The 27201-nt window shown below is 45.1% G+C and overlaps 1 protein-coding gene across 1 annotated transcript; it reads left to right on the forward strand.

Moving 5' to 3' along the window:
- The first annotated feature begins 484 nt into the window (after positions 1 to 484).
- On the forward strand, positions 485 to 26420 carry LOC119393818 (major facilitator superfamily domain-containing protein 6-like). Its single transcript, XM_037660997.2, is given in 9 exon segments — positions 485 to 651; positions 2552 to 4016; positions 4939 to 5208; positions 8157 to 8253; positions 21204 to 21260; positions 21263 to 21364; positions 22103 to 22453; positions 23690 to 23862; positions 25247 to 26420. Coding segments are annotated over 8 exon segments (2514 nt in total). The 5' UTR covers positions 485 to 651; positions 2552 to 2696; the 3' UTR covers positions 25391 to 26420.
- Positions 26421 to 27201: the final 781 nt, after the last annotated feature.

Here is a 27201-nt window from a genome sequence, read left to right on the forward strand (position 1 = left end):
CACGGTGGTCTAGTGGTTATGGCGCTCTACTGCTGACCTGAAGGTTTTGGTATCGAATCCCGGCCCTGGCGGCTGCATTTCGATGGAGGCGAAATGCAAGAGGCCCCTGTACTTAGGTTTAGGTGCACGTTAAGGAACACTAGATGTTCAAAATTTTCCGGAGCTCTCCACTACGACGTCTCTCATAATCAGAACGTGATTTCGGGACGTAAAACCCCACAAATCATTAGTACTTCCGTCATCAGTGGCTTCCCGCGTGATATCCGACGCGTCAGCCACGCAGACCCATTTCGCATATGCCAAACGCCGAAACTGACAGCCGTCCCGACTCACACGAGGCAAGGTAAAATCGCCCTATATCGGCTCTCGTCGGGCGGTGCTCGCACGGGCGCTCGTCTTCGACCGCGCCACGCAGTCGAACGCGATGCCCCACCGCGGAAAAAGTAGAGCCGACGCATGCGCAGAGCGCGATTCTCGTTCCCAGGGTTTGCGGTCCGAGCGCACCGCGAGCCCCAGCCGCCGCCGTTTCCTCTCAGGCACCCCCCGGTGCTGCTGCTGGCCTCGACCAATCTCTCCTGGGGTACGTCTTCTTTCGAGATCGAGAGGATATTGCGGCGAGTCGCACGGACGGGCCCGCCGCCCGCTGCGCTGGTAAGGTTTCGCTTCGTCGTTTGTCCGGCCGGTAATGGGCTTCTCTCGAAAGGGCGCAAGTACGGCTACCTGTCCTCCCGCTCTCTTTCGGTTCTCCTCTCCACTAATTTTCCCCCCTTTGTTTTTTCTCTTTAATTGTCGCCGACATTGTGCTCCTATAGTGTAAGAGATAACGTCTTAATATTCTTCAATGATGGCCGAAACACTCCTATCATCTCGGACTAAACGATTACTTCGTTCCACGTTAGGGACATTTCAGGTTTCGAGGACGCCTCGCCGGTGGTTGAAACACTTATACTACTTGCCATCGCACTTCATTACCTATAGTGTAGGAGAATTAAAGTAACGTCCTTGATCCGAGCGCTCGCAACAAGAAGTTGTTGATTATCGCGCAGCCCGAGTCTGAGGCATTGCGCGAACACGCAACAACACAAACTGCATGGTGTGCGCGCGACCTTGGATTGGGAAAATGTGTTTTCCTTTTTTTTTAACAAGAAGTGGGGAAACAAAGGCGAGTGGGCAAAAAGCTAGGTGCGAAGTTCAGCTATGACGGCGAATGCGAGCAATCTGCTTGAAAGCGATCGGCCGTACGTGGAGTAATGCGCGATAAATTCATTCTCGCGTCTGGCAGTAACTATTCGTTAACGTGCAACATACCACAGCATTTGGAAACATACACAATATTTTTTTGCTAATTTCTCGGTATGATAAGTTGATAACCACGTATGGATAGAACCAGAGGTAGTAGACAAAGTGGTCACTGTCGTAATTAACAGCTACGCAAGATTATCCTGGTCCAACCTACGTTACTTAGTACAGGAACACAACAACTTTGTATTAGTATCAGCGATTTCCTTTGCTTTTCCTCAACTAGTGTACAGTATCCATGCGTCGGAATAGAAGTGTTTCAAAAGAATCTGAAATTGCAGCCACATGCCTTGATCTGAAAACCCGCCTCGCGCGCGCCATTGCCGGGCGCTCATCTTCCCCTCCTCCTCTTTTTATATTTTTCCCCCCGCATGTCGCTGCATCTCGATCTCCCTTTATTACTGGCATGGACACTCACGTCATGGCATGTGCCAGTTGGAAGTGATAGAAAGAAGTCCGATCAGCTGACGGCGGCCACTCCGTCTGGCATACTTTCATTTCTCGATAAATAATTGACAACCCGAGGTTCGATCGTGAGCTCTCTGCGAGGGCGCCTGTCTTCCCTTCCCTCGGCAGCGCTCAGGCGAGCGCCATTGCCGTCTCCACGCCCCCCTCTCCGAACAGCCAATGACGCCGTGTGAGCACGCTTGTTCGCGCGTTGCTGCGTCTAGGTCCGGAAAACACATTTTTCGCGGCAGCAGAGGCGCGAGAGAGAGCCATTATAGGTCGCGTGATTTGGGCACTATGCGCGAAAGGTGGTAACAACCTGACGCTCATAGAGCCGTAGTTAAATGCGCGAGCCGATGTATGTGTAACATAGAAGGAAACACCGAATCGAGCCCCAGTGAAGAAAATAAGAGCAGCGAGAGGGACAAGTCGGTTGAGATTAATGAGGGATGTGTGTGTAGGGCAAGGGGGGGGGGGTCACACAATTACCGTTAGTGGTAATTGTGTGTCTTTAAAGCGATATGTGTTGAACCGTTCAATCGAAAGTCCGTCTGTAGCGCTTCCATTCTGCACATCGCCGTTTTAAGGAATCAAGATGCAGCAGCCTGGTTATCAAAATCCGGCAAAGTGCAGGACGACCTTGAAATGTGCCGAACTGCGTGGGTTTGTCGAGCAATACACCACACACCTAATACTATATACAGCACGTTTGTAGACGCTGATTACAGAGTGCGTTGTCGACATTTTACGACAGGAATTTGGCGTTTCTGTAATAATGCTGCTTTTTCACACTTTTCTTCTCCAGGAAACTCTACCTTCGACCAAAATGTCAACTGTCTTCCGTGCTCATAGCGCAACTATGTTGGTACGTGTCTAACACTAGCGCTCTACTGTGTTGTTCAAGCAATAGAAACTCAGCTGCGAGTTACGTTTTAACAGTGCGTGCCACAATGGTTCGAATGAAAAGCTTCGACGATGAAGACGGCGGTGGTGCCAACAGAGGCCCACCATCGGGGGCACCCGGGAATTCTGAAAGAACTGTGTCGAACACCCAAAGTTACCAACGCCAACAGCCACCGTCAGAACAACCCGTGCCGCCGTTCCACCCACCACAGAACTTCGTCGAGGGCTTTCTCACAAGCATAAACCAGGACCTCCTCGTTTCCAAGACGTTCTACTTCTTTTTCTTCTCAGCGTTCGGCTCGCTCTTTCCGCTGTTAGCCGTCTATTTCAAGCAGATGGGCATGAACGCCACGCAGAGTGGTTTGCTCATCGGCATTCGGCCCTTGGTCGAATTCATCAGCGCCCCAATGTGGGGAGGAGTGGCCGACCGCTTCAAGAAGGGCAAGGCGATCCTTCTCGGCTCGCTTGCCTGCTGGATCGTGTTCACGCTCTCGCTGGCCTTCGTGCAGCCTCCCGCCGCGTCGTGCATCGACTACAACGACACGCACCACGTCCTGTACTCTCCCGACACAGGCGGCAACGACCGCTACCGCCGCAGCGTGTCTGCGGTCCAGGAGAACCTCTGGATGGACGTCGCGGCCGAAGAAGAACTACTGCCGCAGCCTCCCGATTCCTTACCGGAGACACGGGACAAGAGGGTCCACTCGAGTACCGAGGCACCCTCTCTGCCTCAGGTGGAGAGGGGGCGGAGCAAAGCCAAGCAGCTTCCTCCGAACTACGTCGTCGGCAAGTCGCCCAATACGGTCGAGTACACGCTTAACTATAACCAGGAGCGGCACACGTCCTACATCTCGCCTCCCTTCAGCTCGATCGTGTACAAGTACGAAGACGTGCAGGAGGTCTTCTTCCTCCTCCTGCTGCTAATTGTGCTCGGCGAGTACTTCAGCGCCCCGGCCATCACGCTCGCCGACGCGGCGACCCTCTCACACCTCGGGGAAAACACTGACAACTACGGTCGCCAACGCATGTTCGGATCGCTCGGTTGGGGCGTGGCCATGTTCTTCGTGGGCATCGCGCTCGACCACTCGACCTCGTTTCCGAACCACCCGTGCGGTCCGTACGAGAAGGAGCGCAACTACACCATCTGCTTCGCCACCTTCTCGGTGCTCATGGGCTGCGCCTTCATATCGGCCACGCAGCTCAAGTTCGACTACGAGCCCGACCTGCCCGGGCCGGACGACAACATCGTCATGAAGCAGGTGGTGATGAACAGCGACGCGAGCAAGCCCATCACCATCGAGGACATTGCGCCGGGCATACCACAGGCGAGGCCCAAGCAGGAAGAAAAACAGCCGGAGACGACTAAGGTGAGTCATCGCTTACGTCGATTCCACTGAGGTATAGTGTCGGTGTTAGCGACGGGTTGTAGTAACAGGAGGGTGTCGGCTGGCGATTGGCGATTGAGAGTGGCAAATTATACACTTTATTTCACTCTGTTAATTATTCTTGTTCCTAAAATGGGGTTTTTGCGGAGTATGCGATCACTGGAACAGCTGTTTTCTTCCTTTCGTCTTTTTTTTAAGTGTTCTAAAGAAATTCATACCGAATGTGTAAAAGGTGTTTGGCGACAGGCTGAACCAAATCACTTTGTCAGAAAAATTATCCGTATAACGGCAGCTAAACCTGAACAAAGACTATTTATTATTATTATTATTATTATTATTATTATTATTATTATTATTATTATTATTATTATTATTATTATTATTATTATTATTATTATTATTATTATTATTTCAATCTGAACGACACCACCTCTGTGCAAAAAAATAAGCAGTCTTTGTCCCGCAATGGTCATGATTCGGTTGCTATTGACTATGCGTACGAGAAAAAACGCGCAACTAGTTTTAAGTTTTATTGCGCGTAAGCAAGGCGTCTACTCTGCGTTTTCAGTTTGTGAGGTCTTCTGCTTTTTTGCACTTTTTTTTGTTCTTTGATTTCTTAAATAAATGCTTACGCGTCCTATGGCCACGCGATCGCCTGATGCCCCAATAAGCCTCGATAATTATGTTTGTACCATCAGCACGAGTGACAACAATATAATTACAGTGAACGAGATAATTTGTTGCACATGTACGTTCTGCATGTGACAAGGCACCGCTGCATTTCCATCTTTGAAAATTTTGAGTGGGTCAATATTGTGCGCGAAATTTCGCAGCACTGTCCAACACTGAACTACAACGAATCAATAACAAACATCTTTTCCATCTGTTTCGTGTCTCCTTCCAGAGCACGGTGTTTGCTCAGACCACACGCAAGCTCCCGGAGTGGTTCGCCGTGCTCCGATCGTTCGCGACGGTGCGATACGGCGCCTTCCTCGTGGTCACGTGGTTCATGGGCTTTGGCATCGGCCTCGTGTTCACCTTCCTCTTCTGGCACCTGCAAGACCTGGGCGGCACGCCCACGCTCTTCGGTGTGGCGTCAGTGATCAACCACGTGTCGGAGATATTCGCCTACTTCTTCAGCTTCCGATTCATCCGCCAGATTGGACACGTCAAGGTAAGCAGGGTACACATACACTGTGTACGTCTCTGCTTTTCGGTGCTTAAACTTCATCCTGATGGGAAACTATCGAATAAGTAAGGTTAAACTACGCTAGCCAATATTCGCCAGTGGTTAAACTACGCTAGCCAATATTCGCCAGCCAATATTCGCCAGCCAATATTCGCTAGCCAATATTCGCCAGCCAAGACTAGCCAACAGTCAGTCTACCGGTGCTGGTGATATGTCAGTAAGTACGGTACATGTCATTGCAAGCGTTTCACACAGGTCGCCCGTGTGAATATACGTTCTGCACGTCCGTGCTTGTCAGCTAGGGCTTTCATTTCATCCTCATGGAACAGTTGGAAGAAAAAGGTTGAAGTTGTCCTTTCTTTATAAATTCTTCTCACCTGGGCCTACTCTTTAGGCCTTTTTTAAAACCCGACTTAGGTTTTATTCGTTTTCATATGCAGTTGCCATTCTTTCTTCTTGTTGTAGTTTGATAGCCCTTGGAAAAAGCTATATTTATCCTATCAGCGCTTCAGTATGAACCCAAGAAGAAAACAAAAAAACAAATGTTCTCGGGGAAAACAGCTTTGTGACACGTTCTGTATTTATAGCTGTAAGTCCTGATATGAAACGCTGAAAGCGGCTTTTAATCATAGCAACTGGGGAAAAAAATTGCATTCTCGCGGGCCTGTTTTCCACCGATGCCTAATCTGGGGGTAAACTGCGTGCGATACGGTTCTGGAGATTAAATTTTTACTTGGCTTTCCACGAAGAAATAAAACACTCCGGGCCGCGTTATGACGGAAGAACGGCTCCTATATGAGTTCTTCATAGAATGAAATGTAATGTAAGGATTTGGAAGGACGCAAGCAGCGAGTGGTTTAGCAAAGATGTGGGCATTTTAAAAAGGCGAAGCTGTCTGCAGGTCGGCCGCCACCCATGATGACTAATCTCCATTGTAGTTTTTGTTTTTGTCTTTATATCCATCGCATCAACACGCAGCCTCCGTTTCTCTCACTTTCTTTGTGATGACTTCTAGTTGTACATTTACGCTTTCAATGACCATGTACGTTGTTACCGACTTGACCTTCTCGTCAACTGCGCGTTCATGCTTTTTACTTGCAGGTATTTGTGCTCTTTAGCTGCCCATTTCTTATAAGCCCTATTCCCAAGTCTTTCATCAAAACAAAAAAAAAATTAACGTGGATCGCCGTTGCTCCCAATCCAAACGAAAAAGCCCAGCCCCTATCACATGGTATTGTCTAATTTGCGGCTTTTCTGTGGAAATTCAATGCTAATCAGTCCAGTGACTTTTGACTAACTTTCGACACTGAACAAATCTCAAATTTCAAACACATATCAGCATTCCCGAATATTAGCGATAGCGGGTGTCACTTCTCCTTTGAAATTTCCGCGCACCACTTCATATATATCATAAGCCCAAAGTGTTGTGTCTCGTTAGCAGTGAATTTTGCTTCGTATATATTCTCCCATAATCTTGGTTGTTGCTTACATAAGTATTTACTTAATTTATGTGTGCACCACAATAACTATAAGTAACTCTTTACTATAGGCATGACCTGTTGATTAATCCGTATGACATCATTACGCATTTCTTTATTAAAAATGATAATTGCTGGCTTCCCTCGGCTAGAATTAAGGTCCAGATGAGTCGCTTCATTGTCACACTGATTTGCCTGTTCCTGTAAGACTTGTACTGTCCACTAGTAAAGCTATGTCGCCCACATACATCAGCCCCGAGGTCCCTTATTTAACTATTTGACCATTACTTATTGAAGATAAGCCAAATCCTTCAGTCGTCGCTCCACGTCCTCCACATAGGGCATCAACAATAACGGAGTTACTGGACATTGATTCTCGTGACCTCGACGAATCGTTTAAACTATTTGCATTTACGACCTTCTAAAACAATCTGTACTCTGTTAACCCTGTATATCTCCCACAGCAGTTAGGCGCCCGTGATAGATAACATATTACGGTATTTATCTGTCTACATTGTCGTAAGCTTTCTTAATGTCTAGGAGTGCTATCCACCAACATCTATTCCGAGTTACTAAATTTCCTGTGCAGTGAGTATTATCCTCTAAACAGCGGCCTGGCCTTAAACTATTTTGTACTTTTCCCAGTATATCGTGTGTCTTTTGCACGCACTTCAACAGCTCTAACTTTATGGCCTGCAATGTCATTCCATTTATCAATGACGTTACTGTAACTAGTGTCCTTACATTGAGTTTGCCTTATCGTTATCTCCTTTACCATTTTAATAAGGTTCATCTTGCTTTCACGCCATTCTCTCGGAATTCTAGCTGTTTTAATAACTTTCTCTGTGGCACTGGTTACCTGCGCTTTGCTCTTGAGACAAAGTTGTTTGATTAACTAAATTTTTATTTTATCTAGTCCCTGCTGCCATTTTTTCAGGGACATTTTCTTCAGTTTTCTTGTGTTCAGATACAATCTTGCAAGCTGAACTTTTGAGCTCTCGAACTCCGTCGCTGTTGTATGTGGTTGTGTATGTAGCACTTCTAGTTTTGTGTCAATGTCCCTGAAGACGAGGGTCTTCGTATACTTAGTGTTCTTTCGGCGCTGTGTCCGTCGAGATATGCACTATTCGCTGCCACTATTGTCCACTCGTGATTTTTATTAACACAGTAATTGCTCGCAGATAGTTTAGGTCACTTGAATGATGACCTGACAAACTGGGTACTGCGTGTGCATTTAAAAGTAGCATTATTTAATAACTGTCAAATGGTCAATGCGATATTTTGTGCACTGTCAGGATATTCACCACACCATAAGAAGACATTGAGGAATGCGTTGCAGAGATGTTTCAGTAATCTTGGGCGGGGTTTCGTGTGTCTGCATATATATGTGTCTGTGCATCAGTTTTTACAAGTACAAAATATGAACCTGCATATCGCATTACCAATTTCCGACAGGTGCTTTGTGTCGGCCTCGTCGGCAACGTATGTCGATTCCTCTACATCTCCTGGTTGAAGAACCCCTGGTGGGTGCTGCCCTTCGAATTCATTCAAGGTCAGTGTAGTAGGTCATTTTGCAGCTGCTGTTGTTGTTGTTGTTGTTGTTGTTGACCTCTCATCATGGCACATACCCAATGGAGGGGATCGGCCGAGTAGATGGTGAATTCGTCCTATATTTTCCGTATGTTTTGACTCCTTATTACGCTATTTGTTTTGAATTAAAGTGCCAATTATGAGTAATGAAAAATTTTAATGGTCATGGAATTTAGCAAAATATTCTTTTAGTCGCAATGATGTATTCCTGTTGTTGTCGTCGTTGACGTCGTCGTCGTCGTCGTCGTTGTTGTTGTGGTTGTTGTTGCTGCTGCTGCTGCTGCTGCTGCTGCTGCTGCTGCTGCTGCTGCTGCTGCTGCTGCTGCTGCTGCTGCTGTTGTTGTTGTTGTTGTTGTTGTTGTTGTTGCTGAAGTAAGTTCTGAGGAAAAAAATCTGAAGGGAACCCCAATCCTTGACTTAGGTGTCCGTTAGTAGCACTCGCACGCCGGCGCTCGTGTGCCCTGGTGTATTCCGTGGGTTAACCTCGTGATTCGCGCACTGCCGAAGCAGATCTCCGAGGCCACGTAGAAAGAAGCGCGTGGTTGAGATGTGCTCCGCCAGGTGCCGCAGTGATCGCAGCTGCTCACAAGAATAGCGTCTGCACTTTCAGTGAAATCGTTCAATTATTTTTCATTAATTATCCTGACAGTTAATTGGCCGTTATTCTAAGTAAACTTGTGCTCCCATATTGCATGTATCCAATATAGCTCTTAAATTGGACCCCAACCTTCGATTTCGTGCCAGCTTTATTTTTTAAAACACATTTTCTGAATGTTCGGAAAGCCGCAAGTATACTAGACCGGAAGTGCTTCGAAAAGAAACAAAAGTGTCTCTCACTGCTCGGGCCACTAGTAGCAGAAAATGTGAAGCTCTTGTATTAAGTAGGGATGGGCGAATAGTGAATTTGAGGTTCGAAGCGAATCCGAAGCGAATAGTGGTTTGGTCGAATAATTTCGAATCGAATAGTTCGAATAGTATTTACCACATATTATTAAGAAAAATAAGCATTTTTGTCATGAACCTTGCACAATATTTTTAATGGATTGGAACTAGATATGAGTGAATGTCACTTTTTTGGTTTGAAATGAAGGCAGCCTTGTATAGTATCAAGATTTGAATAGGGTGCAAGTTATAAGTGGACGTTACATTTTAAAAAATTACTATACTTAGCGCATATAAGCCCATATAACACGCTTTTAAACTTAAATATATATATATATATATATATATATATATACAGTGAACTCTCAATTGAGTGAACTTCAAGGGACCCAAGGAAATAGTTTACTTAACTGAAAGTTCACTAAACTGAATATTCACTAAAATATGGAACAGCATTGGGCACAGCAGACATTAGAGTCAAAAGTGTGAAATGCAATTTATTTTGAAAAGAAATCTGTAATTTTTCATTTGGACTGGTGCCCTTAAAGCGCAAGAAAAGACAAAGCTTTCCAGAGAGTCTACGTTTCTGTGCACTGCCTCTGGCACAGCTTGTTGCTGAGACACGAAGTCTCGCAACTTTCTAACATACTCTACCGCCTTGGCTAGAGTTACAGGATTTGAACCTGCCGCCGTTGGATGGGCGATTTAGTGGCGGCTCGCATCGGCTATGCCAGTGCTGCAGTGCACAAAACTTCGTTGAATTAAATTAAAAAATGAGCCTGGGTCCGCGGATCAAGTTCGTTCAACTGAAAAATTCGCTATTCTGAAATTCGTTTAACTGAAAGATTTTTGCATAGAATGCATAAGAAAATCGCCGGGGATTTTCTAAAAGTACGTTATTCTGAAATATTCGTTAAATCGACGTTCGTACAAGTGTGTTTACTGATATATACATTTAGCCTTAAAGTGTGGCTTCGCGACAGTCCAGATTTCCCTTGACTGGGTTGTTTCACTGCACAACAATCAGACGCTGCAGTGAAATTACCTTTACAAAGGTTATGTGCGGTCAAATGTACACATATATTCGTTCATTCCGAATACTTCGAAATTTTGAATAATCTAAATTCGAAGCGAATTGGAATACTGTAATATTCGTTCGAATATTCGAAACGCCCGAATATTCGCCCATCCCTAGAATTAAGTTGATTCTAAAGACCAGGTGCTCGAAGCACTAGGGAAAAGAAAATTACAACAGAATGAACCTTGTCGCTCTTTTGACCGTATTTTGTGCGCTTAGCCTTCCAAACTATGAATGCGTCTTACTCAAGTGTTCGCGGTTTTGTTGTTCTGTATTTTTTTAAGCAGCAGACATCTCGCTGGAAAGAGTAGCGCACAGAGTGTTTCCCAGAGAAAACTGGAAATGATTAAAAAATATATCGTGCATTTTGAGATTTAAAGCCAGATAATTCAGTCAACTTACAAATATGCGTATATCCCGCAATCAAAACATTTCTTTTCTTTTTATCTATTGCATCTCAGCATGTAATCGAATGGTTCTACACAGGTGAACTTCTCGGCGCCTAGGTAAAGAGCTATGTCGCCCAATCGTTCCACTTTAAATTACGCCATTTTCAAGCAACGGTTGATCGCTAGGCTTGCTTAAGTGCGCAGTACGTTTCTCAATAGCCTGTTTGGTTAAAGGAATAAAAGCAATAAAACGTTCAAGGCCAAGATATTGGATGTCCCAGTGCAATAGCACATTCCCAGGGAAGCCGACAGTAGTTTGGCTACATGCAGTGCCACTGATGACTAAGAGAAAAAACACATAGTCACACGAGAGCTCGGTTATGTCTACGTGTCTTTCACCATCGTCTCACTCGCGCTGCATGCAACTAATTATGAACCAACTCGCCCAAGTCAAGAGCCATTGCTACCATAAGGATTGCCTGTACAGGATGTCTATTGCTGAGACGGCCGCCTCAGTTCCCCGGCCATGAAGCATAACATTGTCGTTCAATTGGTTTCTTTATGCTGTTTTGTTAATTCTTTAAAAATATATGTTGTGCGAGAGTACTGTAGTCATTAGAGTGTACACACAAACAGTCAGGACGACGCTTTTTCGGGCTGTCCTTTTCAGAATGCGGGTGGAAAAGCGAAATAAGGACAGTGTTTTTTTTTTTTTTAAGTAGGAAATGTGTCTGATCTTTACTTGAAAATTTCTTGAGCACCATTGCTTCTTACCGTGCTAACGGGCTTGGGAGCATATTGGGCAATCATTGCGTGGAAATGAACTCGTTCTTCCCGCACGAATTGATTTTGCGATAATTCCGTTCCCAGAAGTTACACATACTTTGCCCACCTCGCTACTTTTTTACCTCCTGCCCTTTGCGTTCTCTTCGACAAGCGCGGGTAATGAGATTTCGCTGATGCTAGTCGCAGATTTCTTCATAAAAATCTTGACACTTGCTCATTCGGTCCCTTCGCGAAATATAGAAACGCTTGACGTTCTTCTCATCCTACTACCCATTTTCCTTTTTTCTGTGCAAGAAAATAAAAGACAAATTTAAAAGAAAGGAACGCGCTGGCAAAGAAAGACTCCAGTACCCAGCGGTAAGACTTCCTGCACCGTAACCAAGGCAACGAACTCGGCCACATCGCAATCGGAGTTCATCCTTTTTATTGCTTTTTCGCTTGTGCTCCTGCTTTCAATTTCAATTTTCCTTAAAGGATGAACACGCAGCTTTCTCCTTCTTTTTGTCCTTGATCCTTTGTATTCAGAGTTCGTTATGGAAGAGCAGATACAACGCAAGTTATTTTTAGACGTCTTAGAAGGAAGCCTGAAGCACGCAGACGATTTAGGATCGATATTTCTTTGACATAACACATTGTTAGAGAAAAGGAAGCTACTGGGACCAAGGAAGCCCTCTGATGCCTGGACAAGGGTGTTGTCTATTGATTGTTCTTCTTTCTGGATTCTGTCACATTGTACCACTGCTCAACGACAGGATTGAAAGTGCACTGGTATATATAAAAAAGGAAAGAAAGCTGCCGTGCGTTTGCGGAGCGTTCGATTAGTCTCAAAGTACAACTTTGATATCGCCTTCTCGTTCATTTGAATCTCGGCATTTCGCAAGAATTTCGAAGGAGAAGCGCGCTATCGTGAGAAGACCACCCGCGGCTTATCAATACCGCGTGATTCATAGTAATTTTATTGCACGCCGAGGATGATAATGTCTTTTGAAGAGAGACCAGCTGGGCCCTTTTATGGCGATCACGTTTGGACCATGTATTTATTCGGTGTTTGCGGTCGGCGGCACCGAAATCCGACCATCTATAGGGAGAGATCCATCAGGGGCTCTCCACTTCGCCTCTTTTCAGGCGCTCTCTTTTGTGTTCGAAGTAGACTAAAGCGTTTTGGGAAATGGAGACGACTGGGTGTTTTTGCTTTTGTTCACAGTGCGTTGTGTTTTTCTGGTCGTTTGTACCTTGGGTTTCGCGCAGAATCTAGAAGTGCAGCTTCTTCAAAGGGGCGGCATCGTATTCTGGTGGTCGCCGCATGAACTTCTTTTGATATTTCTTGTAATTTTTTTTCTTTTTGTTTTGTTCGACAGATAATATGATAGTATGGCAAGCTGTGCGCTGAAAACTGAGAAATTTTGAGAAACGATGACGTGTCGATTTATAAGTGTTGTTTCTCTGTCGTGTGACGCGACCAGTTCACCTAAACTATAAAATCTTCGCATGCATTGAAAGTGTTTGAAGAACGATTAAACCAACAAATGAATGAATGACAGGTGTAGAACGTGTGCGAAGGCTCAAACAAGACTACAGGTTTGTTTTTTTAATGCTTCTGGCACAGTTTTATACAGGGTGCTCCGGCTAACTTTAGCTTAATAATATGTCAACGCACTCAATGACGACGCGACCAAATGCATGTTGCATGGAGTAAGCCGTTTTTTTTGTGTGTTTCGCTTAGTTGCTTAATTAGGCAAGATTAATTAACCAACGTTTGAAGGCAACAAAGCTGGGACGAAGATTACAATGAGAAAGTTGTAGATCGGTTTGCAAAGCCTCCGATTAGACTGTTTCTAACATTCTGTCTGTTAAGTATTAGTGTTTTTCTGCTTACTACAGATGCCCCCGTAGTACAAAAAGAAAGTACTACATGACATGCCCTTTTGCGCACCGTGGTTGTAGTTTTCCCTCACGTACCATGTATACATATATACAAACAATATGCTTCACTCGCGGCGGTTCATCACAGCGATAGTTATTGCTTGTGCGACCTGCAAGCGACCGATGCGTTATCGCACAGAAACCAGCATCGTCGCTGCCCTGCCGCATTTTTAAGAGACTGCACTGCACACTCGGCCAGATGCTTTGGTCGTTTGCCCCCAGCCAATGCTAACGAAAAAAAAAAAAAAATTCGGCAGATCCCATGCCTTGTGGGAATCGGTTTCATGCGAAGCAATCAGTGAGTAGTTCTTTATGCTGCATTTTTTTTTGTCTTTGAGCGGAAACGTTACGAGGTGGATCGACGTGCTTTTCTAAGCGTAGTTGTGTGCCAATCGTGGCTTTACCAGGCACGTCCAATACACTGGCGTTTAAAAAGTAACTTATGATACTATCGAAACGAAGTGCACATTACGGTGCGATGATGTGAATATCATAGGCAACTTTCGTTAGCGTATTCCTCAGGAGTCGATCAACGATTGAAAATAGCTTGCTGAACCATAGAAATACAAATGTTACGTTTATTAGACTTCTATAAAAGCGGATCCAACAATGGAACCACAACTGACGTTAACCCGGCATGACGCCTGTATCAAAAATTGGGGGACGCTTAAGCTTCGCCTTTAAGAGTTGAACGCGATAGCGATATCCTGCCCCTAGTGCGCACTTCGAAGACTAAGAGTGTTTAACAGAAAGCGCGCACTAAGGTGTGTGATTTATGTAATGGGTAGCATGCTTTAAACCAGAAACTTTTTCGAAGTTGCGATGCATCCACTACGTGGCCTTAAGGGAATACGCGCAGTAATGTCTGTGCCTTTTGTAATGGGTGGATGTCTTTAAACCACCAAGTCTTTATGATATTGACATGGTGTGACGCCCGATGGCAATGTACGCTTGTACCACGCAATATTACTGCGATATTACATCTCGTACTGTGACACCTGTATACAGGACGCGTATTTTTGGGAAGCATGAAACTTACTTTCAGTGCAGCTCCAAGCAGAGGCGTGGCTGTGTGGTTGCTTGCCACGCAGACGGCGTGGGTTCGATTCTCACTCGGACCCAACATTTTTATTATTTATTTTATTTGCAGCTTTTTCGATTTTTCGGTCACGGACAAGATGATGATTTTTCGCTCACAACCAACGGCGCCGACGCCGACGGCGGAATTTCTGCGATACGAGCTCTTTAACGCGATCGCGTTAATATAGGATATGTAATGTTTATTCCTTTGTTATAAAATTAAATAGCAGCACAGCAACCACAATTGACGTTGCACCATTGGACCTGCATAGGGTCTTTTTTTAAAGCAGTTTCAAGGCACGGCGTGGCTCTGTGGTAGAATACCTGACTGCCACTCACAATACGTGGGTTCGATTCCTGCTGGAATCCTGATCTTTATTCTTTGTATTCGTCGGGTCAGCACTGCCGATGCCTATTTTTCGTAACGCTCTCGCATTTAAATTTCCGATGTGTGCGCTGGTGGTGTACTGGTTGCGCGATGGCGGAGGCTGGTTGCACTGGCTTAGAGCGCGCAGCAGAGGCTGCGGTATACCAAGGGATCCCTGCCAACCTCCTATGTTCTCGCTATTCCTGCGAAGATATAAACCGTCAATCACCTGTGGTGCATACCCGCTTACCGTGGCCGGTGGTATAGGGGTATGCGCCACATGTGTCTGGAGGAGAGGATATGACGACGTACGCGACTGGATTTACACGTTAATCATGTCATGACCAGACAGTCATATTCGTCAAACCCTCTTACCCTCCCATGCCAATTTTGGTCTACGCCCAGCTAAGGATGCGACCACGAGAGCACTCAGACGTAGGCGGCTAGATAGATAGATAGATAGATAGATAGATAGATAGATAGATAGATAGATAGATAGATAGATAGATAGATAGATAGATAGATAGATAGATAGATAGATAGATAGATAGATAGAAACGCTCGAAGTGCCTGAGGTTCGCTAAGAAATGTTTCGCATTAAAAAAAAGATGAACACTAAACGATCAAATATGTGGTCATTAGACCTACACAGTGTTCGATCATCTGACCTATTCCGCCCACAACATAATGTGTATGTACGAAGTACTTTCTTAATTCAAGAAAAATATTTATAAAACGAACAAAAAACGGCTTGGCAAACGTTATCTGGGCACCCTATAGCGCAGTTTAATGTCTGCACCTGTGGGCGTAGTGCTGTTTCAAATTGATGTAGTGTTGTCTCTCCGACGGTTCGGACATCGTATACACCGCGTTGGTGTCTTGGAATTGCATCCAAATGTGTTTTCTTTTCTTTTTAAATACGGGGGCTAATACATCGTAGCTTAGTTTTTGTGTTTATTCAATAAAAACTCGTATCACAGACCTCTATACTCATATTTCTTGCTGAACAAGCGAAAGCATCCGTAGCCAGTGTGCTCAACTCTGCCATTTTAGATCACTTACTTTTTTTTTTTTGGTGCATCGTGAATTACTACTTTCGAACTACCGTACACCCGCCCCTTTGTAGACGCTTACAAATTATGTGAAACCAGAGTAAGCTCGAGTCGTGATTTGCTCAAAATTCATATTGAGCCAGAATTTTTAGTATATTTTATATAAATTTGTTACTTTCATTCATACGTGACAGCAGTGGCAGCTCTACTTCGTTAGTTCGCCGCTCGCTTGTGTGCAAGGCGTCGAATTACGCTTCTTAAGCGCACGACTCAGGCAGGCCTTCGCGATTCTGGTTTCATCCCAAGGCCTATATGTTGGAGCGTAATGTTTTCGCATGTAAATATAAAAACTCTCGCCCCGACGGCAGCTTTTGTTTCTTTCTGTTCGTTTTCGCCGTTGTCATTCCTGACGCAAACACCACATGCATTTCAATATGCAAGAGTCCTTGCAGAGGAAAAAAAGAAAACCCTTCGGAAGGCGCGTATGGCTACAAGGCAACTAAACTTTATATTAACTATTATTGGGGTTTAACGTCCCAAAACCATGATATGATTATGAGGCACGCCGTAGTGGAGGTCTCCGGAAATTTATACCAACTGGGGTTCTTTAACGTGCACCTACGTCTAAGTACATGGGCCTCAAGCATTTTCGCCTCCATCGGCAAATAAACTTTGAAATGAAGTACTCGCTAGTAAACATAATTAGCCATTCATTGAGGAAGATGGCTGCTCAGCATACCTTTCCTGTTTCTTTTCTCTCTTTTTGATTGACTTGTTTATACAGGAAGTGTACTGACGCTGTTCCACGAACTACATTTCATGGAGACAATCAGTGACCTGAATAGAGACGTACAAATGTCTACGAATACTTTGCTATTAACCCTCTCGAATGCTTATGCACCGCAGTGGACCATAGAGAGTAGGGTTAAGGAAGTCTTTCTTTGGATATGACGTAGATTTAGCATAGCCTAAGAAGAAGTATACGAAAATGCAGATAGCCTGACAAAAATGTATTGAGTATATGCAGGCCGCGCTGATTTCTACACGTAAGTAACTATCCTGAATGTCTTCAGAGGTATCGGGCTGAGGTAACCATAATTACTGCTATCACCAGGGTTTTTCACGTGTTCTGCTGATAACCACAACGCGCACCCAAAGAGCCCTGCTTCCGCGTCAACGGTTGTTAACAATTACCCGTTGTGGTACTGTCCTGTCAGTTGGCAATGCGAAACATAAAATGCAAAGAGCGACCAAGCTGGAGTGTAATGTTCCAAAAGACTATAATTGCTATACTAATCTCTTTACAAAAATAAAAAAATCATAACTATTCGTTGTAGCATCTAAGCCACGTAGGGCTACCTGGATTTGTTTAGTGCACACTTCTGTTAAATAATATTCAATATCTTATTTTATTCATACGTCTGCAACAATTACCCCCCAAAAAAACTTGAAGCCATAAGCATTTGTATGTAAGGCAGCCCGTGCCCCCGCCCGCTCACACCCCTCCTCCTTCACAAAGAAAAAAAGGAATGATGGGCATTTCCAACGCATCTAAAACATATTATGCCTAGCGTGCCTTTATCAACTTGCACGTAGCTGTACACAGTGCAATCATAATGCCGAAAGAAAACGCAAGAATACCAATAACGGCGACAAAAATGCGCGAAAAAGGTGCTACTTAAAAAACTGAAGTTAGCTTCCTGCGTAGTTGCGCCAAGCGAAACTGGCTTCTGTCTCCATAAAAAGGGAGCGTCACTCGGTCGAGTAGAACGCCCCCGCGAGTAACCGAAGCGAGCACGGTCGAAATAAAACTTCGCTGAAAGCTTTCATAACGAGCCGCGTGCCTGGGAACCGCGAACTGCCCAGAAAGTGGCTCGAGGATCTCTTATATATATAGTGGGGGCACGAGCAAAACAGTGGCACACCAACTGCCATCTGCCGAGCCTCGGAGCTGCTTTGCAAGTCGCCAGTTTTACTTCCATCTTCCCTTTTTTTAAAATTTTTTTGTTGTCATCATCCCTCCGTTTCGTTCATATCCCCACCGTATTGCTTTTTTTTTATCTCTCAAAGCGAGCTTGGAGGCTTTGACAAATAGGAGCATGAATGACACTGACGGGTGGCCTGATGAAAAGGTTTCTTGGGCCCCTGATGCTCACCGTGAAGGACAGATATATATATATATATATATATATATATATATATATATATATATATATATATATATATATATATATATATATATATATATATATATATATATATATATATATATATATATATATATATATATACGACTTTGACAAAGTCTGGTCCACCAGACGAAACGTTAGTGAACATATACAGTGCCAAACCAACGAAAGTCGTAGTTTCTTTCTTCATTCCTTATTCTATCGGGTCCGCGTGATTCTTTTCCCACTACTATATATATATATATATATATATATATATATATATATATATATATATATATATATATATATATATATATATATATATATATATATATATATATAAAGACGAAGAAAACGCCAGGCCTGCACGGAGAGCGCAGCGCAGTCACAGCGAAAGCTGGAAGAGCGGCACTTCTAGAGCCCGTTGTAAACTCTCTTGGGGCTACTACAAGGAGGTCTACTAATACAAGTACACTAGCAAGGTACCCACTACGCCATAAATCACAATATTTGTGAGGTTGGGAAGCACCTACAACGCAATTATTCGTCATTGTGTGCAGAAGCGAGGTTACAGCTATACATATGTAAGGCATTATGCGCACTTTGTTTACGTGACGACTGATGACGATGAAGAATTGTGGCTTAGCCCTTTGTGATGAGTTGAAAGCTTTTTAACGGCTCACCAGTTACGTAGTTCGCATTGTGTGACGCCGGTCGCTATTTCACTCTCCCACCATGCAATATAACATACGTTGACGTGAGGAAGAGAGACAGAGAGAGGGGGGAATAACTTTATTGAGACCCTGAGGAAATGGATGATGGGCTTATGGGCTTCCGTGGCAACCAATGCAAGTGCACTTGCGAGGAACCCACTACGCTATAACTCATCATAATTTCTGTGAAGTGAGGAAATAGCCACTATGCCCTTTTCGTCATTCAACGGAGAACTGTGGTACCCGCTAAAAACATGTAAGGCATTATGCGCACTTTGTTGGTGTTGTGCCTGATGACGATGAAGAATTATTGTAGAGCCCCTTGTAATGGGTTAGAAGCATCCAACAGCCCACTCGTTGCGCAATTCGCATTGTGTGACGCCTGGTTACAGAATTCGCGTTGTGTGTGCGTGGTTGTTATTTCACTCTTCTACCACACTAAATTACATATGTTAATGTGGTTCCTTCAGGACATGAAGCCTGTATAGCGTCTTTTTGCAACGCAGTTTCAAGCACCATTTATGTGATGTACAACCGGAAATAAAGGAAAAAAAAAATCCGGCATGGCTCTGAGGTACAACACTGGGCTCCCACGCAGAGGGCCCAGGTTCGAACCCCGTTCCATCCTGGGCATTTTTTCTTATTTCGAGCGATAGTGGTTACGGACACCGGCGGCGGCGGTGGCGGACAACTGCGACGCCAAAAACGGCCGTTGAAATGATCTCATAACAGCTTTCGCTGTAAAAATTAAAAAATTAAACATGGCATATAGAGGAGGTGATGTTCTGGATTGCAGGATCGCCGGTCTTTCTCATATTTTCTTTTCCTTCTCATGCGCTTTGGTTGCTAGGCAACGGCGATGGCACTCCTGCGAAAACCGCCCGACCTTCGGTGAGAGAATTAAAAAAACACACACACACAAAGCGATTAAATGCACTTGGTACCGTTTACAAGGCTTCTTTTTCTCCGTATGTACCCCCTTCCCCCTTTTCTTTTTTTCTAACATGCATTTAACTTTACTGCTTTGCGGGGAAATTGGGATTCCTGAAGAACAGGTCCGAACCAAGCAAAGCGACCTAAGTGCACTCTCAGAGGAGAGGGGAAGAAGGAAGGAAATGAGCGGCTGAGGGAAAGACTGGGAAGGTAGGGAAGGTGGGTAAAGGTGCTTGATGCGCAGGAATAAAGGTAGATGTCTGGCTGCGTGCCGGAGGTCCGGGATTCTCCCCTTGGTTCCTGATTTTTCTGATGCCTGCTTTTAGTGCTTTCCGAAAGAAAAAAGAAAGAAAGTGAAACGAGAAAGCCGAGCGGCACTCCAAGCGATGGCACCGGAAGAGATGTTTGTATGGCCGTCGCTCTTTATGGTTTACGACACCAGGGATACAGGCAACCGTCTGGGACAGAGACCGAGACGGGCCTTTATATAGTGCGGTGATTACCGACAGCAGATTTGAAAGTGCCGCAGATTATCGCGGATTTGAAAGGCAATAACCTTGCCAGCACCGGATAATCTAGGACCTCAAGAGCTAAGGGAAAAAAAAAAAGGTTGGTCCACTGCATACTCTGGTGGTCGGTGGCGCCTTTCGTAGATGTATTATTGTTTTGTGCCGATGCGTGCACGCCTGACAAGCGTACATGAAAAATTGCGCATAAACCAGTTTTCCTCCTTATTCCTTCATTTAGTCTGAATAAAGCAGTAGCACCCGCCACGGTGGCCTAGTGGTTATGGTGCTCGACTGCTGGCTGGAAGGTCGCGGGATCGAATCCAGGTCCCGGCGGCCCCGTTTCGATGGAGGAGGACTGCTAGAGCGCCGTATACTTAGATTTAGGTGCACGTTAAAGAACACCAGATCGTCAAAATTTCCGGAGCCCTCGGTATGCCTCTTAATCATATCGTGGCTTTGGGACGTGAAACTCCAGCAATTACTATTAATAAAGCAATCGCGGAAAAAATAATTATACCGATGCTGTAGAAACACTTCATTCACCATACCACGAGATAACTTTTTGATTTCATATTTGAACCATTCTGCTTTTTACTCAGGCTCATTGTAGTTACACCGAAGTGATATATATGGCGGCTGTGTGTGTATGCCTGTCTTTCTACGTTTTGTGTTATCGCTTGACATGTCCTAACCGGAAAACGATCTCCAGTATTTATAAACCAGTGCATCTATGATGTAGCTGTTTGCTCGCTACCAACATATTTGTGTAATGTTTCTTAATTAGACTTAGAAATAGAAGTGTGTGTGTGTGTGTGTGTGTGTGTGTGTGTGTGTGTGTGTGTGTGTGTGTGTGTGTGTTGCGTGTGTGTGTGTGTGTTGTGTGTGTGTGTGTGTGTGTGTGTGTGCGTGCGTGCGTGCGTGCGTGCGTGCGTGCGTGCGCGCTTTACGCTTGTCTCGTCATGCATTCATGGTGGACTGCTTTTACTTTTGATTAGTGACCAGCCCCGTGTGTCGTCTCTCTACTTTCAGGAGTAACGCATGCGGCTGTGTGGGCTGCCTGCTGCTCCTACATCACACAAGCGACCCCTCGAACCTCAGGTCATCGGCACAGGGTGTCCTTCAGGGTCTCCATCACGGACTCGGCCGCGGCTGCGGAGCCGTTATCGGAGGAATATTCGTTAACTACTTCGGTGCGCAATTCTTTTATTATCTTGTGGAAGCATTAAAGCCTTGTGGAAACCTCTTTTTTTTCTTTATGTGGAAACCTTAAAGGCGACGCACTAAGTTTATGTCCACTTAAATGCTCTTTGCAAGTGTTTTTGGTGATTTTGAATTAGAATCAAGAAATTTGTTGTGATGTAGGGAGTTATGTCATCTCGAGAGCGCTTGGCGCCGCTGTCATACCCGTGGAATTTGGGTATGTGACTGCAGACGCAAAGGAGCGATGTGACGCAGAGAGGCACGGGACAGGAGGAGCAGCTGCGTTCGCACGGGTGTGCAACGGCGCTAGATTGCACAATGCTTCTCACCTCAACGTCTCCTCCACCTCAACGTGCAATTATTTCTGCAACCAATTGTGGTTTACTGCACGTAACTGTGGTTCTCGCATTTATGTGTATGCGGCATGGTACTAATAAAAAAAATGTACATTGCGTATGCAGTGAATCAGCGGCATCATTTGGTGCATAGCAAAAGCTGCGATGCTTTTGTATTGCGCTTAAAACCAAAAACGAAAATCCGTTCCTGTGTCGCTGGGCCTCGGTAGACCCCTGGAGATGTAAGCCCTTTCCTCAGCCACGATGCAGCTTCGTACACCGCAGCAGCGAATCATATATCGTCGTAATAATATATGAGACCATGAGCTATAGGAGAAATAAATTGGAATGCTAAAGCTATATTGAGTGCAGTACCACCTCTGAATATTGCAGGCACGCAGATCACGTTCCGTGGCTACGGGTTCGCATGCCTGCTAGTGCTCGTCGGGTTCGTGTTCGTCAACTACTACCGCAAGGACAAGGGCTTCGTTGCCTTCCGGGAGGACGAAGACGAGCCGCACCTCGTGGTCGAGGAGACCTCGCACCTGGCGCCCCACGGCGTTCCGGCCAACCCAATGGCGCGATCGCTGTCCAAGCAAAACCTCGGCGACGGCCAGCAGCAGGGTGGTGGCCAGCAGCAACCACAACAGCCGGATGCCAGCGTAGCACAAGGTCCTGGTGGCTTCCTCGGCGTACCCGGAAGTGGAGGAGGAAACCAGGGATCCCGAAATAGCAGTCAACCAGGTAAGCAGGCACTCCATGCGCACTCAAATAATGTTTATCCTTGACTTTTACTCCGACATAGCGTGGATCTCTCTCTGATTTGAGGACACTAGGAGTGTTATCAAAGTTCATAACTTGGGGGGCCCAGCTGTCAGTGTGCGATACGTGTGTTCGCAAGACAGGAAGGAAGGAACAGCACACAAAGGAAAGGCAGGTGATGTTAACCAGTCTAGAAGGACTAGTATGCTACACTACACTGGGGAAAACGATGCGGGAGTTTTAAAGATAGAGAGAAAGAGGGAGAGAGGGAGAGCGAGCATGCACAAAGTCACACACCTCGCAGTCGTGATAACGCCATCGGTCTTTAACAGCCGGTGCAAGTCTGATGTCTTCAAGAACTTGAGCACTGCTTTCGTCGCTTTAACCCGACATTCCAGGACGACATTCCAAATTTGTAGTTTGTAATGCGAGCCGATCATTTGCGCGGACCGTCAGGTTCACCTATCTATCTATCTATCTATCTATCTATCTATCTATCTATCTATCTATCTATCTATCTATCTATCTATCTATCTATCTATCTATCTATCTATCTATCTATCTATCTATCTATCTATCTATCTATCTATCTATCTATCTATCTATCTATCTATCTATCTATCTATCTATTTCCTCCTCCTCCTCCTCCTCCTATTTTCCAAGCATCTTAATGGTTAGAAATAAGCAAACAGGAAAATGAAACTTTAGACTGCGAGAACAGCATTCTTCAGCCTGCTTCAGACACGCTAGTGTTCTGAGCTTAGCATAGCGTAAGATACAGCCAATGATTGAATAAGGACTCAGCAGCATTGAAAAAGACCGGCCTGAATGGAGCCGAGCAGCTGTTTAGAAAGCAGCTTCAGATCTATCGTTCAAAACTGGCTGGGTATGGTATGATGAACTTTATTCGGGTCCTGAAGATCAACCCAAGCAATAATTTCTGATGCCATGATTTACCCTATGCTTGGTATAGCTTGAATAAATGGCTTTCTTGAATTGGATAATAGGAGCTGCTGAAAAGCCGACCTCCTCGTTAAACTTGGGGCTTCCCTCACTGCAGCAGTTGGATTTTGCTCATCTATGAAACAACGTGAAAAAAAGAAAAAAGAAGGGGTGGGGGGTGTTCGGAGAGGCCGCGCAAGACGGCGCACTCCCTTCTACGACGCTGCGCGGAACACTGAGGGTAGGATCCTTTCAACAATGTTACTTGCTTTTCAGATCAGTGGGGATACAGGACGAATGTTCTAAACCAAGCGCACTCACCTGAGGAACTGGGAAGAAGCTACGGCCGGGCTTCTCTGGCGGCTGCCTTTAATCCTAAAGGAATCATGGCCCAGGCAGTCAGTCCCGACAGCACATATCAGTTTGATCACATCAGAAAGGACTTCGAGGTGAGTCGATTCTATATTCAATCTTTGTCTCCTAATATCACCTTCTACAAATTCAACAGAATTACAGCGCTGAAAAGACTAAAACACGAGAAGACGACTGGTGCCGAACACTAAGTGATTTTTATTCTTGTAACACGCGGGCAGTACGGCTCAGCAACAATTCCAGAGGTGACAATCGAAAGAAAATTTGAAAGCGACAATATGTTCAGGCAGGCATCTTGCCGAAAACAGAGGAAAAATAATACTTCAACTCATTGCTATCGCGGCTCGCTATCACGGAACCAGCCATAACGGCTCGTTCAGCATTTAGAACCACCGCCGATCGCAAGATAGGGCTCGTGCCGCCTTTTACGGCCGTCGCCGCGCCGCCGCTCCCAATCGGACCGAACCGACTGGAGGCTTCACCTGCATTTCCCCTCCTATCGGGCGCGCTTGAGTACCCCTCTTCTATGGAGCGCACACCTCTGATCAACCTACACCTGCCCCCCCCCCCCCACCTTCCCATCCCTTCATCTGCAATGCTTACCTTCTCCCTCACCTCTAATGGCGCATTCACCTAATTGCCAGGCACGCTTTTCTTTCATCACACAGCGTACCATACGCGGGAGGCGATAGTATCCCATCGCAGCGTACTTTTAGAAGAACATAACGGCGACGGCAACATTACGCTTAGAGTTTCCCTATAGCTGTTAAGCAATATGCACTAATATGACAGTTCAGGTATTAAACCGGAAGGTGCAATGATCCAGTAGCGTAGCCACAAATATTTTCATCGTGGGAGGGGGGGGTGCGGGGGAAGGGGGTGTTCACTTTTTTATGCCCGTGCGTGTGTTTGTATGTGGGCATATATATATATATATATATATATATATATATATATATCTATATATATATATATATATATATATATATATATATATATATATATATAAGTGTAGATATGGTTCAATGGGCCAGTTCTTCTCGGGTAATGGGTATAATACAACGGAGGCGTTGTCAACAGTGATATAAATATTTAATTCCCAACAGTTTCGGGAGTGGTCCTCCCTTCTTCGGGGGATGAGTTTTCTCATCCCCCGAAGAAGGGAGGACCCCTCCCGAAACTGTTGGGAATTAAATATTTATATCACTGTTGACAACGCCTCCGTTGTATTATACCGATATATATATGTATATATATATATATATATATATATATATATATATATATATATATATATATATATATATATATATATATATATATATAATATATATATATATATATATGTATGCAAAATTGAAAATTTTCAGAGGGGGGGGGGGCGAGTTGAACACCCCAACACCATCCCCCTCTGGCGACGCCAGTGCAATGATCCATTATTTGTTTCGCCTTTTCTTCAAGGCCTACAAGGACGTCACGGCGCTGAGGGAATACGACCTGGATTCGATAAAAGAAACTAACCCGTTCGCGTCATCTCTGGTGAAGACATCTTCGTTCGCACCGCAGCCGAGTAGGAGACATGTCGCCGACGCCTACGCATGGTAGAGGCCACGCCAGGCATCGGCAATAGTGACGTCATTGAAAGAAAATGTTCTTTGCTGTTTTTTACTTGTTCTTTACTGTACAAGTTGTCGGGCTTTAGTTTTGCACTTAGTCTACCGAGTCTTTAAGTGCGAAATAGAAAACGTGAGGATTGGGGAACTCTGCAAGACCGCAAAGAGGTGCGTATTTCGCACTTGAAGACAATGTACTACAGCGTACAGGGTGCTTTATTTCGTGTAATATCCCTCGCAAGCTTAGTAAAACAACACGGCCGCTACGCAAGTTTTAATCCTACACTTATGTTATTTGGACGCTTCGACAGAGCATTCACATGCAGCGGCTAAGAGGCCGCGAGTGTGTGGTTTCAATGCTCCTGAGGCACCGCCATCTTCCTCGACGAAGGGTGGGGCGGGACAGGGGTTAATCCCCTCTTCCCCCCGCCCCGCCCGAGGAAACTGCCAGACTAAGCCTAAATAAAGTTTATTCATTCATTCTAATTAGTTTATTATCACGGTGTTGGAAGCACGCACATAAGATGAAATATTGAAGGACTATTTTACAAAAGAAGCCCATTTACTGACACAACCGCTTAACATTTTAACAGCTAAGCTGTTTAAGACAGCCGTAATTTGTGCGACCTATCCTGCGTGGCCTGCCCTGTGTGGCCTATCAGATATGTGCCACAGGAACTGGCTAAATTCCACTACTCACCACTGGTACACTAAAGAGGAAGAAGGCAACAGTTAGCACAACTCGAGGGAACGGGAAAGGCAACGGCGGCTGCGAGAAGACCCCGAAGCGATGGAAGGCCTACACCAACGACGACATGCCGGTCGACCTATGAGAGCTGCGAACGCTGGTTTTCAGCGCGAGTTAATGGCTCTGGAGTTTGTACGTCCGAGTCGTGACTGTGACTGTCTGAGAGGTGCGAAGGCTCGATTTCAGCGCGAGTTTCTGTCTCTGGAGTTTGGGCATCCGTGTCGTGTCTCTGACTGTCTGTGTTTTAACTCGAACCTCTCTGCGTTGAGAATCAACGTATACAAACAACCTAGCGTCGCCTCGCTAAAGCCTAGCAACGACCGAGAAGCAGCCTAAAAAGAACCCTCATCACCTATAGCTAAAGCCTAGAACCTAGAACCTAGAAGGAACTAGATTAAACAAAAAAGGAAAACAACCTAGAAGAAGGAACAAGATTAGTCTTCAGAATCGTCCAGTTTCGCTGTTTCAAGCCTTGTGCGGCTTAGCGCAAGCTTTGCCTTTTTTTTTTCTGAATGAATGCATTATTTTTTCAACGCCCATGTCGAGTATCTTCCATGATACACCACATACATTCTTTTTGTTCGTGAGCCACGCAGCCAGCTTCATATAAAGTAGTTGAGCTTACGCGGATCGGTCTGAGGCGATTTTCAGTGACAGGCCCTTAAATGACGAGCTGCTTGAACTGACGCCCCCACGTTTAGGAACTTGAAGACTACTGTATCGCATTTCTTGCCTCGTACTTATTATTGAGCTCATTGGAGGTATCTGGGACAGATTAGGCAACGGGCAAATATTTCGAAGCAGCCGGAGTCACTATTCATTGTTGACAACGTGGCACTGACTGCCGTGTTCTTCCCGATAAACTATAAATTTTGATTAGGTCTGCCACTGAGCCCGTAAACAGTATGATTCATCTAAATTATCACATGTTCCTGAAGTTATCTTGCGCATTAGCTGTCCAAAAGTCCAAATGATAAAAATGGTAGAAATGAAAGTTGCACAGCGGCCAAGATGTTGTTTTATATGGTGTAAACATATCGGTGTGCCCTGTTTAT

The sequence above is a fragment of the Rhipicephalus sanguineus genome, chromosome 5 (genome assembly GCF_013339695.2).
Source record: "Rhipicephalus sanguineus isolate Rsan-2018 chromosome 5, BIME_Rsan_1.4, whole genome shotgun sequence".
Taxonomy (NCBI): domain Eukaryota; kingdom Metazoa; phylum Arthropoda; class Arachnida; order Ixodida; family Ixodidae; genus Rhipicephalus; species Rhipicephalus sanguineus.